This window comes from Rhamphochromis sp. 'chilingali' (assembly GCF_963969265.1).
Source record: "Rhamphochromis sp. 'chilingali' genome assembly, chromosome: 22".
In the NCBI taxonomy this organism is placed as follows: domain Eukaryota; kingdom Metazoa; phylum Chordata; class Actinopteri; order Cichliformes; family Cichlidae; genus Rhamphochromis; species Rhamphochromis sp. 'chilingali'.
This window is the reverse complement of record NC_137950.1, coordinates 5,305,498-5,322,176: the sequence shown is the minus strand read 5'-3', so window position 1 is coordinate 5,322,176 and position 16,679 is coordinate 5,305,498. Positions and strand designations below refer to the sequence as shown.

General features: G+C 40.9%; 1 protein-coding gene across 1 annotated transcript; it reads left to right on the top strand.

Moving 5' to 3' along the window:
• Positions 1-443: 443 nt before the first annotated feature.
• hs3st3l (heparan sulfate (glucosamine) 3-O-sulfotransferase 3-like) lies at positions 444-16,589 on the top strand. The gene is made up of 3 exons (XM_080873461.1): positions 444-1,268; positions 14,330-14,559; positions 15,041-16,589. Exons 1-3 carry the CDS (start codon positions 769-771, stop codon positions 15,427-15,429), a joined length of 1,119 nt encoding a protein of 372 aa, XP_080729587.1. The 5' UTR covers positions 444-768; the 3' UTR covers positions 15,430-16,589.
• The last annotated feature ends 90 nt before the right edge of the window (positions 16,590-16,679 follow it).

The window sequence follows — 16,679 nt, the reverse complement described above, 5'->3', positions numbered from 1 at the left end:
AAAACTGTCTGACCCTTAAGCCAATTATGCCATAGGTTTTACAGAGCAGAGTTTCAGCTCTAAGTACGATAAATCCAGATCCAAATGACACCAATACTTCTTTGGGGATCCATCAGAAGAGTTTTCCATCTATACAAATATGCAATGGAGAGAGATGATAATGCTTGATGCGCTGATTTGTAGCATAAAGTCCCAGAAATTAATCATTTCTTTTGATAATAATGATTACTGAACATGTGAGGTGATCTTTTTCTTTAATAACTTCTATAAGTCTTCACCAAATAAATAATACTGTAATTAAAAGAGCCCCAAGCCATAACCCCGCAATCAAAGATATCTGAGGGAAAAGAGAGAGAGAGAGAAAACTGTGGACGTGAATCCCCTTAGGATAAGCCGTGGTAGAGAGACGCAGAGTAATCCAGTGAAGTGGGGAGAGAGAGAGAGCGAGAGAGAGAGAGAGAGAGACCCGCTGCAGCGAGGCTCTGACATCAGAGCGTTATTAGTTCCCCTAGGTTGCCAGGGTGGGTGAGTAAGTGGGCGCATATCCTGGATGTCACGTAAACACTAGTTCCAGTGATTTACTGAGTTTGAGCGGCTTTATGGTTCGAAGAGTTCTCAATATGCTCCAAACACGCGACGTGAACGAGCAGGAGAGCAGCGGAGCGGACTGACAGAGACTCTCCAAGAGTTCACGGGATGTTCATGGCGTTAGGATGTGAGCTGAACTTGTGGTAGAATGGCCCATTATCACACATGGGCCTGTGAGGAATGGCAACTTTTTACCACCACCACCACTACAACCACCATCATCACCACCACCCTCCGAACACGGACCTGCGGCGGCTTTTCCACCGGCTCACCATCGCGTCCTCGCTGAGCATCCTCTGCTTTTCGTTGGTCTACTTTCTCACTGGATGCTGCGAGTCGGAACTGACAGAAAACTCTGAAATAAAGTCGCCCACGAGCGAATTCCTCGTGTCGGGGTCAGGATGGCCGTACGAGAGAAACGGAACCAGTTTTGCCAAAGAGAGTGTCACCGCAGCTGGAGAAGGCGCATTCGGCAGCGAGCATCCCGAGCTGGAGGCGAACAGCTCCGGGAAAGAGTGGACAGCCACTCGGAGGTTACCCCAGGCGCTGATTATAGGGGTTAAAAAAGGAGGCACCCGAGCACTGCTGGAGTTTCTGCGGCTCCATCCAGACATCCGCGCCCTGGGGTCTGAGCCGCACTTCTTCGACCGGCATTACGCACGGGGATTGGACTGGTACAGGTACGCGCACTTTACGCACAGAATCCAGCTCACCAGAAGTGCTGAAAGTACTTTAGTTTTTGCACGAGTTGCTCTTTGTTTTATTTTTCCTTTACAAAGTTTATCCTAAGAAGATGTGTCTTACAGAAATCTGTATTTTTTAAAAGAGAAAACCAAAATGCTACAGTGCCCTAATAATTCTTGTCATTTAAATGACACAAATGATTCCAGTATTAGGTTTCTGTATTACATTCGAGAGCCAATTAGTAACCGCCAGCTTCATCTTGTGTACCCAAACACATCTACTGCTATTCCGAAGAGGTTTAGGTGACAGTCAAAGAGAATTTGCCATCTGGCTATACCAATCTGTGCATGCGTACACGTGTGTACTTGCCATACTTGCTGTGTGCGTGCATACGTGCCTGTTTGTTTGTAGGGCTGCAGAGAAAGAGAGCAGAGGCCTCCCAGACTGACTTCTCACAGAGCAGCAAAGTAATCATCTCTGGAGCCAGAGCCAGATGTTACTGTTGTCATGTGGCTCAGTTCTTGGGCTGTTTCATGACAACTCGGAAACAAACACACACACACACACACACACACACACACACACACACACACACACACACACACACACACACACACACACACACTCACACTCTCTCTCTCTCTCTCTCTCTCTCTTCTAGGTCCAATTCAAGTTACTTAGACCTGGTAGAGGGGACTTTGAGGGAAAAAAAGTTCCCAACAGATGCTGGATTACACATTTTTGATTTTCATTCTGCTTTTCGAACTGTGCCTACTGTAAGCCTGTGCACCCACAGACCCGCAAACTGCTCCAAATATGACAGATTAAAACTGTATCCAAATCTGGATACAGTGTTGCATGCTGTTAACCAGCTTACAGTATATTACAGGGGCTCAATAATGGCTCTCATTGGCCTGGATCTGGGAGCCTGTTTGATACGTCAGCAGCAATTTAACCTATGACTCAGAGAGATAAAGTGAGAGAAGTAATATCTGCTTCCTGGGGAGTGTTTTTACATTGATGTGATCACATGCAAAGACAGGAAAACACACCACAGCCACCATCATGTCAAAAACTGTGGGATGTAAACATAATGAGAAAATTCCACAAATCTGGAAGTACTGAGAAAGCCACAGAGGCCTCATCTGTCTGCCTACATGTCTGCTCTGTGTGAGAGTGTGTATGTGTCTGTGTGTGCCACAAGATTATGTGTATGTGACACGAGATTGTCACATCTTACCCTCAGACCAGATGGGCCTCGCTGCATGTTGGGCCACTTGACATCACTGTCAGCTCTGTCAATTGACCTCTGACTCTAGGTCACTTTACGCTGAGAGTTAATGATGTGTTCACACCACTTCATAACAAGCAGTTCACAAAGGACAAAGGACATGGACCCCTTTGTTTGTGGTTATTGAAAAAATTCTTAAATTACTATTGTTTTTATTTGTATTTTCTAATGTTGATTTAAAAAAGACTGCAGTTCAAGAAGTTATACTATATATATATATATATATATATATATATATATATATATATATATATATATATATATATATATTCCTCAGTTGTACCAGCTTTATATATATGTATAATCATGTGAACAAAAGCCTTTCTAGTCAGAGTCTGGGACCTCCTATTAGTCCTATCACTGCAAAGAGGACAGTTTAATCACACTGCTGAGCTATTTCTCACAAAACGAAAGCCAATCTATCATGAAGGTCAAAGCTGAGCTGTAGAGGAAACTTTTCGGCATCATAAGAGAAACACAGCGCTCAAAAACATTACATTTATTTGATATCTGCTGTAACACCGGGCAGCATGGTAGTGTGGAAGTTAGCCCTGTTGCCTCACAGCAAGAAGGTCCTGAGTTTGACTCCACTGTTCTGTGTGGAGTTTGCATGTTCTCTGTGTTTTATGTGTGTTCTCTCTAAGTATTCCAGCTTCCTCCCACGGTACAAAGACATGCAATTAGTCGGGTTAGGTTAACTGGTCATTCTAAATGGCCCATAAGCAAATGGTTGTCTGTCTCAATGTGTTAGCCCTGGCTGGGAGCCTAACACATAGAGTGTACCCTACTTCTTGCCCTATGGTAGCTGGGATAGGCTCCAGCCCCCCACAACCACAAGGATGGATAGATGAATTCTAACAAAGAAGTAAATATTGCCAAAAGCTTTAAAAACTTTATTTTGGGGCAAAGTGACCAAAGTTTTTTTTTCAGATTTGACTGGTCTTTCATACATTTTTTTATGTGTCAGTGAAGTTAAAGCTATTATAGACAATGCTCAAAAACAAACTGAGTAAATGGGTGCATAGAAGTATTAAAGATGGCTGCCAAGTTATGAGACTTACTTCTGGAGTGACCACAAATTGCTTGCTTAGCTACTGGTCACGCAATCGTTATTATTATTATGTATTTCTTGACAATTGAAAGTAAAGTTATTCTTGTTTCTGTGCAAGTTTGAAGGAACTTAATACATAAATTACAAAATATCTTTAAAAAGGCATCCTATTTTTTTTTTAAAACAAAATGTAGTTGATTTCGTTTTGCTTCTCTTCTATAATTTATGTGTGAGATGTAAATGCCAGAACATGACATGCAAAAACGAATTAGCATATTTTTGAGGGGGGTTAGCTTACAAGTAGTCTTATTATTGTTATTTTTTTTCCCGATTAAATACTTGAACCAAAGATGGAGTTTGTACAGGGAGTGCAGAATTATTAGGCAAGTTGTATTTTTGAGGAATAATTTTATTATTGAACAACAACCATGTTCTCAATGAACCCAAAAAACTCATTAATATCAAAGCTGAATGTTTTTGGAAGTAGTTTTTAGTTTTAGCTATTTTAGGGGGATATCTGTGTGTGCAGGTGACTATTACTGTGCATAATTATTAGGCAACTTAACAAAAAACAAATATATACCCATTTCAATGATTTATTTTTACCAGTGAAACCAATATAACATCTCCACATTCACAAATATACATTTCTGACATTCAAAAACAAAACAAAAACAAATCAGTGACCAATATAGCCACCTTTCTTTGCAAGGACACTCAAAAGCCTGCCATCCATGGATTCTGTCAGTGTTTTGATCTGTTCACCATCAACATTGCGTGCAGCAGCAACCACAGCCTCCCAGACACTGTTCAGAGAGGTGTACTGTTTTCCCTCCTTGTAAATCTCACATTTGATGATGGACCACAGGTTCTCAATGGGGTTCAGATCAGGTGAACAAGGAGGCCATGTCATTAGTTTTTCTTCTTTTATACCCTTTCTTGCCAGCCACGCTGTGGAGTACTTGGACGCGTGTGATGGAGCATTGTCCTGCATGAAAATCATGTTTTTCTTGAAGGATGCAGACTTCTTCCTGTACCACTGCTTGAAGAAGGTGTCTTCCAGAAACTGGCAGTAGGACTGGGAGTTGAGCTTGACTCCATCCTCAACCCGAAAAGGCCCCACAAGCTCATCTTTGATGATACCAGCCCAAACCAGTACTCCACCTCCACCTTGCTGGCGTCTGAGTCGGACTGGAGCTCTCTGCCCTTTACCAATCCAGCCACGGGCCCATCCATCTGGCCCATCAAGACTCACTCTCATTTCATCAGTCCATAAAACCTTAGAAAAACCAGTCTTGAGATATTTCTTGGCCCAGTCTTGACGTTTCAGCTTGTGTGTCTTGTTCAGTGGTGGTCGTCTTTCAGCCTTTCTTACCTTGGCCATGTCTCTGAGTATTGCACACCTTGTGCTTTTGGGCACTCCAGTGATGTTGCAGCTCTGAAATATGGCCAAACTGGTGGCAAGTGGCATCTTGGCAGCTGCACGCTTGACTTTTCTCAGTTCATGGGCAGTTATTTGGCGCCTTGGTTTTTCCACACGCTCCCTGTTGACTATTTTGAATGAAACGCTTGATTGTTCGATGATCACGCTTCAGAAGCTTTGCAATTTTGAGACTGCTGCATCCCTCTGCAAGATATCTCACTATTTTTGACTTTTCTGAGCCCGTCAAGTCCTTCTTTTGACCCATTTTGCCAAAGGAAAGGAAGTTGCCTAATAATTATGCACACCTGATATAGGGTGTTGATGTCATTAGACCACACCCCTTCTCATTACAGAGATGCACATCACCTAATATGCTTAATTGGTAGTAGGCTTTCGAGCCTATACAGCTTGGAGTAAGACAACATGCATGAAGAGGATGATGTGGACAAAATACTCATTTGCCTAATAATTCTGCACTCCCTGTATAATGCAAACATACAAGCTAGCAACATGTATAAACATAAATAGCCTACTCAAAAATGCAGATTTTCAAGACAAAGCTTAGTTGTGATAACATTAAGGCTGGATAATAATTTTACTGTTTACTTTCCCTTTAAAAAAGTCTGGCTAACCTGTAGCTAGACACAGCTCTCTGTGAATGGTATTCATGGCCATTGATCAATGGTCTTTGATCAGTAGTTGTTGATCAATGATCATAGTAAAGATCAAGAAACTGACCTCACAGCCCATTGTTCCCTCAGTTGTACCAGCTTCAGTCATTAAGCAAATATGCTGTTTATAATGTTGGAGAAACCTGCAGTCAGCTGAGACTGAAGAAGTCACCTGGATGATGACAAACATTTCTCCCACTGAAAACGCCACGTGCAGACGAACAGAATCAGCCTTTTGGGAGCTAACCTGTAGGTTTGTCAGGCTGCTCATATTCTGTGCCATGTTCCAAAATATCAATAATTATAGCTTTACAATGTTTTGCAAATGAACTATAGCTTAGAGAATACAAATAAGACTCAGCATCAACTTTTGGAAATAAGACTCATGTTGTAATAAATGAGAATGAGGCATCAGGCAAAAATGCACTTTTTCTAACAGATGGTTAATGGAGGGTCAGCTTCAGTGCTTACTTTGTCAACATGACATTTTTGTGTAGATACTTTTGTTTTGTTTTTTTTTCAGTTTAAATTAAAGAGGATGAGATATAGTGTATCTTCTTTAGAATCACCCCCTCTTCCATTTGGGAGTAAAATAACATTTAGCTTCCCCAGGACTATTGAGATCAGAGTCCTTGACAAAGATCCACTAATGGCGTTGAAGCAGAGATTGGATCTGGAAGAGCGCTGCGATGGGCCCTGAGATGGACTGGAAGTTTCCTCCTTACTGTGCTGCCTGGGATCGATAGCGCTATCTCCTCGCTCTGACCTTGGGTTGACTCCAGCGTTAGAGCAGTTAGCTTTGGTCAGCTCGGCTTCTGTTACAATTAGCAGGAAGCTTTCTCCTACATTGGCATAACCACCCCCCTCCCTCCCTTTCTCGCATAGGCACACAGGGGTCATGTTACTCACAGCTTTTTTCTCTCCAAGCAACTCCGGATGAATCCATTAAAATTGCTCAGCTAGCAATTCACATTCTCCCTCATGATGCTTTCTTATTGAAAGATGGCATGACTGGCGGATGGAGAGCAAAAAAAGGAGGGGGTGAGGGGTAAAGTGGATGAGGAAGAGATAAGGCTTGGGTGAGCTGGAGGTTAAAGGGTGAAGCCAGTGTTACCGCAGCCTCACACATCTCTGCTGACCTTTGCTTCAACCCAAGGGACTGTTATCAGAGCTGGGCTCGTGTGTGTCTGCGTGTTTGTGTGTGTGTGTGTATCTTTGGGTTTGGCTATAGACATTCTGTCCTCCAGACAGCTGAGCTGGTTGTATTTCGTTCCTGAGGTACAGTGAGATTTATCAATATATTATTGATTCTGATTTACTGGCAGTAAAAAATGTGACTCTTTTAATAAAAAGCAGCTTTATGCTTTGTGGTTGGAAGCCCATGGATAGCCATAGATAGTATAGACGATGAATGTAGCTTCCATATTTGTAAAGTAAAGCCAACATATATGCGTGAAAAAACTGCACCTGTGACACTTTTTGATTGCTAAAAAAACTCCAGTTTTGCTGCAACAGTCTGTTGTAAAATGGTCCTCAGATATCTGCTCTGTGAGCTTAGTAAACACATTTCTGAGCATATCCAGTTTCACAACACTACGATGGTGAGAAGCGTGCAGCTCAGGGCTTTACAACAACCAGTGGCAGGTGTCATGGAGGCTACTACCTGTCTAGCTAGCTAGCCTACTAGCTAGCCAGCTAACTGTATATAAAAGATAGATCATTAGTGTTTTGATTGCAGAAATGGTCGATTTCTGGAGTAAAACTGGCTGTATTTGGCTGAGAAAGTGTTATCTGTTAAGCATTCACAAGCAGTCAGGTGCAGTGCAAATAGACACGAAGGTCAAAGTCAATAATTCAAATTAGCAGAGCTGAGGCAGACAGCTGCAGTTTAAAAGTGTAAAGGAGAGATCACCCAGACTACAGCTATTATAACGTGGAGAGCTGTTTAATTATTTATTTATTTATTGGTACCATTGTTGAAAAAAGTTTTTTAATACTGTAAAGTTGGGCATTTTAACATGTGATTTCATGGGAGGGGTTTATCTAACTGCTATCTGAGACAGCCTCATGTGACCACTAGAGGAGCTGCAGATTCTGGCACGTCAGTGTTAGCATCTTTTTTCAGATGTGGAGGCAGCCTCTTTGTTCCGGACACACCAACTTACCTTGGCATAAATCTACAAGTTCCTGAAAATTGATTAAAAAAACACCCAAAAAACTTTTATTAAGTTCTTGGAGCAGTGTGAAATCCTAAAGTTCTGCTTTATTTGTAGTTACTTTAAGTTTAGTCTTCAGCGGTGAATGTTAGATTCTTCCTGAGCCTCACAGATAATTTATTTTTCACTACCTCGACTTGAAATTTATGCTTAGGATCAAATAAGCCAATAACATTTTAAGATATTTAAAGGCATAAATCTTTATGTATTTTTTTGTATTTAAATAAGACCAATTTCACTGAAACCTTTTTAAAACATAAAACTATTTGTTGAAATTTATTCCATAAATAAATAAATAAAAAATAATGTTTTAATGCTCCATTATTTTACTTTCCCCCCCAAATTGGTATTTTTTTTTCACCAGCACTGATATCAGGGGTTTGATTTCATAGTAAGCTGTTAAAACTACACTGACTGAGAGGTTTTCTAATGCTGTGGGAGACCTACTGGGACTTTTAATTGCAATCCAGGATCAGCTGCTCTGATGGCACCGGTGCATTTGCAATTAATCCTGAACTCGTTAAGGGATGCTTTTAAATTCATACCAATACACTGCTGAGTTTTTCTTGCAATGACACAACACATGGTGTTACTTTTGTTTTTTGTGTATGTGTAATAGAAAATAATTATCATGTAAATAACACAAGAACAGTTGCCTAAACATTTGATGTCCAGCAGGAGTTAGAGAGAAACATGAAACCGAAATTTTTAGATGAATCTGATCTGATTTATTGATATTCTTTGGTGATATTCCACACACACACACACACACACACACACACACACACACACACACACACACACACACACACACACACACACACACACACACATTTGTGCGCACATGTGTGTGTATAATTTTGATAAGTTGTTATGAAACAACACACTAAAGTATGAAGTAATTAAAGCTATACTTGATTTTGGTGGCTTTGTGTAACTGGGGTTCAGGTGTGATCTCTCTGTTCCTCGTACTGTACAGGAGGTAATCACCATAAGGCCTAGACGGGTGGGGCGATCTGGCTCTCATTAGGGCACTCCCCCGGGGTTTGGAAAGCAAAGGCTGGGGGTGGTCTGGGGCCCCTCTATGATGGATGTCTCCTGGAAGTGGACAGGGCACATCCACAATAGACCGACCACTTAATGGTCCCCCATACAGAGGAAATGGATGAATGGTCCCTCAAAAACACAGTCATGCATATGTACAAACACAAAAATACACACCCAAATCTCATATTTGACTCATAAGCAGGCAGCCAGGTGTGTATAATGAATTCCGCCAATATGTTGCTGCTCTTTAAATGGCTATTGTTTCCTCCTTGGATCAAACATCAAAGATTAACAGACCACTTTTTCATTCTTTGATCCAGCACACCCTCAAATCCTCAGATTCTTTGCTGCATATTTCCTGCTATACATGATGAAGAATGCAATTGCTTCACATTTATTAACACACACACATCACATGAAACAGTATGCTACTGATGAGCCTCTAGAGGGTCCTGGCTCCTTTAGTCTCCACCTGCTTCTCTTGGTCCCAGCTGAGGCTCAACGCTGCATTACCAGTTGTACTCCATCCCTTTACATTCACACCAGCACCCCCTCACTTCCCACCCCATCATAACATTCACCCCAGGTCATGTCATCCCTACTGTCACTGGCTAAGCACCATTCGCACCCACCTATACGTGGTAACCCCTAAGCCCCTACAGGATCAGCAGCCATTGGCCTTGGCTGGCCTGAAGTAATTCACCAGGGAGGTGTGCAGAAATATTGGAAATCAGGAGACAAAAGAGGGATTCCTCAAAGGAAAAGGGGCTCATTGTAAGGGGCTGGATAATCCACGTGTTCATCTTCCTGGATGTTTGATCTCGCGCTCAGGAGAAAATGAGCAATGAGCGGTAAAAGGATGCAGCTAAAACAGGAGCTTCAAAACTGCTAATTTATTAAGCTTTGTTGGGGGGTGGGGGGCATTTTCTCTGTAACACATGGTGTCTCCAGGCACTTCTATTCGCCTGCCAGTGAACACAAGAGGTTAATACTACTAATGTGGGGACAGACCATAAAAAGATACCACTTTGTGTCACTGTACAAAAGTAATGCCATCATAACATGTTAATGTTGGCATTACTCTGGGAACGTTTGTGATGCAGTATTCCTATTTATTCACCAGTTGGTGACCCTCCGAGGCTGTTTATTTGGTCTACTTTGGGTTTTGGTCACGCACTTTAGTGAAGTTCAGGTTACTTAAGTTATACTTAATTGGGAATAATATTTCTTCACATAATGTTCTTCACGAATAGTCATGCAGAACTACATGTAAAAAGCGGACTTTTTAAAAATACACTTGTAATATTTAATTTAGTTTGTTACTGTTGTTACTGTCTTGGAGGAACTGTGACCACATCATTTCCTTCTGATTACTCATTTATTTTTCATACCAATAACAAGTAAATATAAAACACCACACACTATTTTTTCCTAGCAAAATTACTCTTTTTTGATCCTGCCCCGTCAGCACCACTTCAACCAGTGACATTGTTTCTGATCTGGACGAAATGTTGCATACCTTTATTCTTATATCTCCAAGAGCACAAAGTTCCCTATGCCAAAAGTACGATGAAGCCATATTTAGTTATCAGAAAAAACTAATGGCTATTTTGTCAATCAATTAGTGTGTCTTTGCTAACCTCATAGCAGAAGCATATTTGGAATACATCTTATCTTTTGATGGTGCTCTTAGGAGCAGTAATTAGCTCTTTGTGCTTAGGTAATGGTATGGGGCTCTTGGCTCTCAGGCTATTCACAGACAGATTGCTAATGGAGGTGCGTTTGTATCCACTCCCATCATTCCTTCATCAGTCACCCACCCCTTTCATTTAAAACACTCTAGCAAATGCTCTGGCACGCACACACACACACACACACACACACACACACACACACACACACACACACACACACACACACACACACACACACACACACACACACACACACACACACACATGATCTTTTAAAGGGTCTGGTAAAAATCCACTACACCCACCATTTATGTCTTCAGAGCATTTGTGTGTGTGTGTGTGTGTGTGTAGGATGTTTCTTTTTTAAATGTGTCTTTTTCTGTGTGTGTGTGTTAGACTGTGAGAAATTGGTCCACAGGGAGACCAGAAGCACGACAGCAAATGCTTGACTAATGAGTGAATAATGAGTGTATGTTTGTGTTTTGCAGAATGTGTGTGTGTGTGTGTGTGTTTATGGGGCCATGTAACAGACTGTACGGCTCCTCCTGTCTAGGGTATTGGAGTTAAAAGGGAAGTCTTCAGGCTAAGTGGTGGTGAGCACTGCCTCACACTGATCAGATCAAATGAAATCGCTCTGAGTGTGTTTGTGAAACTCCTAGAAGTAGGGCCGTGTGGTGGGTAGTAGGTGGATGTATTGACAGGTTGCAGGTGCGACTGAAGCCTGACTGAGCTGACAGGTAGAACATCAATTGATCAGCAGTGTTTCTCTTTCCCTTTATCCTCTTTTTGTAAAAAAGTATCTTCTTCTTATTATTAAGGTGTCATTTATGAGAACATTTTTATTGATTCTGTTTTCTGATACAGCCTTTAAATAGGAGTTTGCATCTCACTCACTCACACACACACACACACACACACACACACACACACACACACACACACACACACACACACACACACACACACAAACAGATTTGTTTCCATTTTGACAGAGAGGGATGAACCAGTGACAGAAACACATCAATTAGAATTTTACTTAAGGATTTGGCAACAGTGGGAACAAAGAACTCCTTTTTAATAGGTACAAACGTCAGAAGCAGAAAATTACGACCAGTTTCCAAAAGTTCTGTGGAGCATTTTAGTTTTTCTGAATACCATCACTAAACAGGTTTATAGTGTTAGTGACATTTATGACATGACATGAATCTGGTGTATGTAGCAAAGCATTTAAAAGCAGCCAGTGATCCTATATGCCTAAATTATATAGCACATAATAGCATTGTGGATATTACAGTTTTTTACAGACGCTAGGACACATTTCTCAATACTTAGGTCACGTTTGCAAAACTCCTCACACAGTGAGCACAACAGAAGTCTATGTGGGCTAAACTGAGGACCAGTTATCATTGTTTTGGCACAAAATGCATTCAATGACTACATCTCTCAAATTTCATGAATTATCTTCTCACTCAGACACAACAACTGCCAAAAATCTTTGTACGTACAGGACATTTTGCATGTGCTTACATACTGTTTTCAAAACTGTTAAACTTATGGCCAAAACAATAACACAATGCAAAACTTAAAAAGACAGCAAAATCCAACAGCAATATTTTATTGAAACATATTTTAAATCTAAAAATGCAGTTTAACCAGCCACAGCTGATTCTCATTGTAGATGAACATCTACACAAGTGTTACTCCTTCAATTTTTCAACTCCTTCAATTCTGGCAGCCAGAAGATTCTTTCCTAGGTGTATTGCCCTAGATGACATGAGATGTGATGTGGATGAGAACCTGTGGCCAAATGGAGAAGACCGAGTAGATTAGCATTACTATTGTATGTGTATCAGTGGATGGTGTGTATACAAATTCTTGTATTTTGGGATTACTTAGTGCAAAAAAATAAAAATACATAAACAAATATTAACGAATTCTGCATGATGTCTGATTCATTCCAGTAACATATATTGAAATTATAAACAGAGATGTGTCCTTGTTTTACACAAGAAAACACTGTGTAATGCTACATGTTGTTAGTGTTTTTTAGGTCATTGTTTTGTGGGTGACAAAGTGTGTTTGTCGGCTGTCAACCTTTGCTAGTGTTCTGGAAGAATGAGTTTATTTGAGACCTGAATGAAGTGTTTTGGTAGTTGTAGTGCATTTTGAATGTGAAATGAACTGCTTTGCCAGGCTGACGGTCAGTTAGGAGGATTGTGTGAAGTGTTTTGCAAAAGTGACCTAAGTATTGTGAAATGTGTCCTAGCGTCTGTAAAAAACTGTAGTAGCAGTCAAATTATGAACATAATTCTTCATTCTGAATCTCAACTAAAGCTACAAGAAAAGTTTTGTTAAGAGAATACAGAATCCTAATTTAAGGTGATATATAGTAGGATTAGCCATAACAACTTCCCATCTTTATTTATTATTTATTTCTATTTATTTATTATTATTTATCTATTTTTTTTATTATTACTTCTAATAAATCTGTTTCTATTGTTTGCATTTTTATTCTTGGATTCTTCTTGAGTAGCTTTGCATCATCATTTCAAAAATTATCCAAATTTACTGAATACTGGCCCTTTGTGCAGTCTCTTAGTTCATCCCTTATCTGAAACAAGCCTTTTTAGCTTTAAAACAGCTTTTGTCTGATTGGCTGTTCTATTTCTCAAAGGTGCCCAAAATAACTAACTGAATAATTGATAATGGAAATAAAAACACATAAAAAGGTTAAATCATTTTTATCTTTGCCAAATTTGTTGTGATGTTTTTATCATGGAAACTGGCTGTCAGTCATCTTACTGCTAAATGAGACCATTTAAGGTCTACTAATATTCAGTATCATCAAATATAGAGAGGCTGTCTTTACATTTCATGCGAAGATTAAATTATAACAGGACACCTTGTCCATTGGGGTCTTTTTGGAAACAAATGAGGTTTTCCTAAATACGCTGAAACCCTGTGTTTGCCTTAACTACCTATTTAGAATCAGCTCTTTAGCTTACAACGTAACACCAGCTGAAATGCTGATTCAGAGCTGCTTATGATCGTTCCACTGTGGCTGCTTGTGTTTGGTCAGCCAGTCAGGTGTGTGGCAGGTGTGTTAGCAGATGTCCCTGAATCCCCAGACAGTCCTTTGGGGCCTCTGGAGTCTTTTATCTCTAAATGAGTCCCATCTGCTGGGCTTCTGCTGCGGAGGTGGAGGTGAACAGAGTGAGGTGCATTCAAGGAAATCTGTTTTACGTACCTGCCTCTTTGTCTGGTTCACAGAAGAAATCTTGCTCGGACACTCTGATGCGATGTGTGTCAAAATGATTAATAGGGTCATATGAGGGAATGTGTAGAGACCTTTGTGATTACTGTACTGATTTTCAAGAAAATACCTATATGTACCCATATGTGCAGATACATGTTTTCAGGATATAATTTCAAATGCTGAACTAGTCATTTAAAACCTTTATTTTTACTCTTTAAATAGTCACATGTTAGACAAAATCTCACATGGTGGATAATGAAGAAAATGTACTAACATTAAAAACATCGATCCATCATTCTTCCAGTGGAGTAGTTCCTCCATATACACGCATTTCATACCAGCCTCAATCTTTTGCAAGGATTTATGTTTCTGACTTGTGTAAATTCATCTGCTTACTTTCATGTGCAGAAGTATAATGCCCAAAGCCCTGGATGGCCAGATTGTTATGGAGAAGACACCTCGTTACTTTGTTACCGTGGAAACACCAGCGCGAGTCCATGCCATGTCTAAAGATGTGAAGCTGATCGTAGTCGTCCGTGACCCTGTGACCCGAGCCATATCTGACTACACACAGATCATCTCCAAGACCCCAAACATCCCCGCCTTTGAGAGTCTAGCCTTCAAGAACCAAACCACAGGTACAGATACAACTAAATGCGAGGATTTGATTGTACTTCTCATGAAGATGTTTTCATTTTTTTCTATTATGGGTTTTTTTTTTCAGTTTGCCCAGTCAGCTATGCATAGCAGCTCTAACTTTATGAGTCAGAGATTAGTTTAATTTCCAGACAGCTCCACTATCTGTAGGCATTTGCAAATGCTGCCACAAGCTGCATTTAATAGTTGTATCAATTAGCATTTATTTACACCTGCCAAAGTGTTTTACATCCAACATTTTGACAATGAGAAGTTTCCTGTTTCCTTACTAGGAGCTTGGGATGCTTGGTGTTTACAAGTTATCAGCATTCAGCTTGGTTCTAGTGATATAGATGATTGGTGTGGGGTCAAAAAGTGAACACAGTGGGCGAAATCCTCATCATCTGACCATCCTTATCTAGGAGTAAAGATGACATAAATCACATGCATTGCTCTCTCTGCCTCCCGTGCCTTTGTCTCTAGGTCAGATCGACTCTCTGTGGAGCCCGCTGTGGATCGGTCTGTATGCCCAACACATGGAGCGTTGGCTGGCCTGGTTCCCCAGAAATCAGATCCATCTGGTCAGCGGGGAAAGGCTCATCTCAGACCCAGCCGGGGAACTGGGCAAAGTCCAGGACTTTCTGGGCCTCCAGAGGATTGTCACAGACAAGCACTTCTACTTCAACAAAACTAAAGGCTTCCCGTGCCTCAAGAAGCCGGAGGGAAGTAGTAAACCGCACTGCCTGGGCAAGACAAAAGGGAGGACGCACGCCTCCATCAACCCAGAGGCGATTCAGAGACTGAGGGATTTCTACAAGCCTCACAACCAGCGCTTCTATCAGATGGCAGGACAGGATTTTGGATGGCAGTGACCCTTTGACGGGGTGGAATTTGGGGCTTTTTGTTGGCACTGTTTTGAATAGACGCCTGTGTTAACATGCCATCTGATTGAGACAAATGCAGCGACTCAGAGTGCAGAAGAGAGAGCCAGTTATCTGCTTATGACCAGCCAAGCAGCATTGCAGAGACTTTGTTAATAAAAACCCTGTGTCAATCCATTCAACTCTACCAATCAATCACCTTATGTTTGAAAGACAGCCGTGTCTTTTTCTATACGACAGATTGCTCAAAGTGGTTAACATTTATGTGTAAAGGTGGTCATGAGAATGTGGTTGCTGTAAGTTGTGGCTGTATAATTGTAGAACAGTGAAAACACCGTAGCTTTTAGTGTCTCTGCAGTTTAATCTGCTCAGTAGACTGTACAAGGAACTCAAGATCTGATGCATTTTCACCCTCCTCAATTTCCATAACTTTCTCTTTCGACCTGTTTGTTTTCTAATCTTGCTGGTTAAGAATTTAAGAGCAATCAGTGCCTACATGTTGAGCACCATCCTCCAAGCATTGTTTCTGAAATAAAGTGGGATGAATCTTTCATGCGGCGAGCAGCAGAAGGGTGAGCAAGAGAATCTTTGTATGAGCTCAGATTTGACTGAGTGGTTTTGTATTCTTGAATAATGAATGCGGATAAATGGATGTAGGGGAAGCGGTGTGGATCACTTGCCGCTTGGCACATTTATGTGAAGGATTTAAGTTGGTATCCCGCTGCAAAACCAGCATCCTGTGCTGCACCTTGAACAAGGTAAAGGGAACCACTGGAGGACAACAGAAACAAGACAAGTTAAATGAATGCAGAGGTTCGACCCGCCGATGAGCCATTTCAGTGGACTTTGATGTACGAAGCTTTTCCGCTTCTGCTTACAGGGTTGTCAGTTTTCAGTTTGCATGTATTTGCACTTGTATGAAAGCATAAAAAAGACACCTATTTTTCAGCAAAGATTTCTTTCCCACAGCTCTTCTTGCTTATTGTTTTCTGTTGCTATAAGCTCTTACTGAGCTCGGATGACAAATGATTGAATTTCTATTGAATGGCATTAGTGCAATTGCTTTGCAAATGTAAAGGCTGCAGATTGCCTCGGTGGTAAGATTCAAAAAGTCTGGTGGTATCTGTAATAAAGTGAAACAATACTTTAATGTCTGAACACTCACGAGTGTGGTTACTGAGATGGACTACAAGGGTGACTGAGTTCAATCTTTTGATTAAAAAACATATTTATGTATGCGT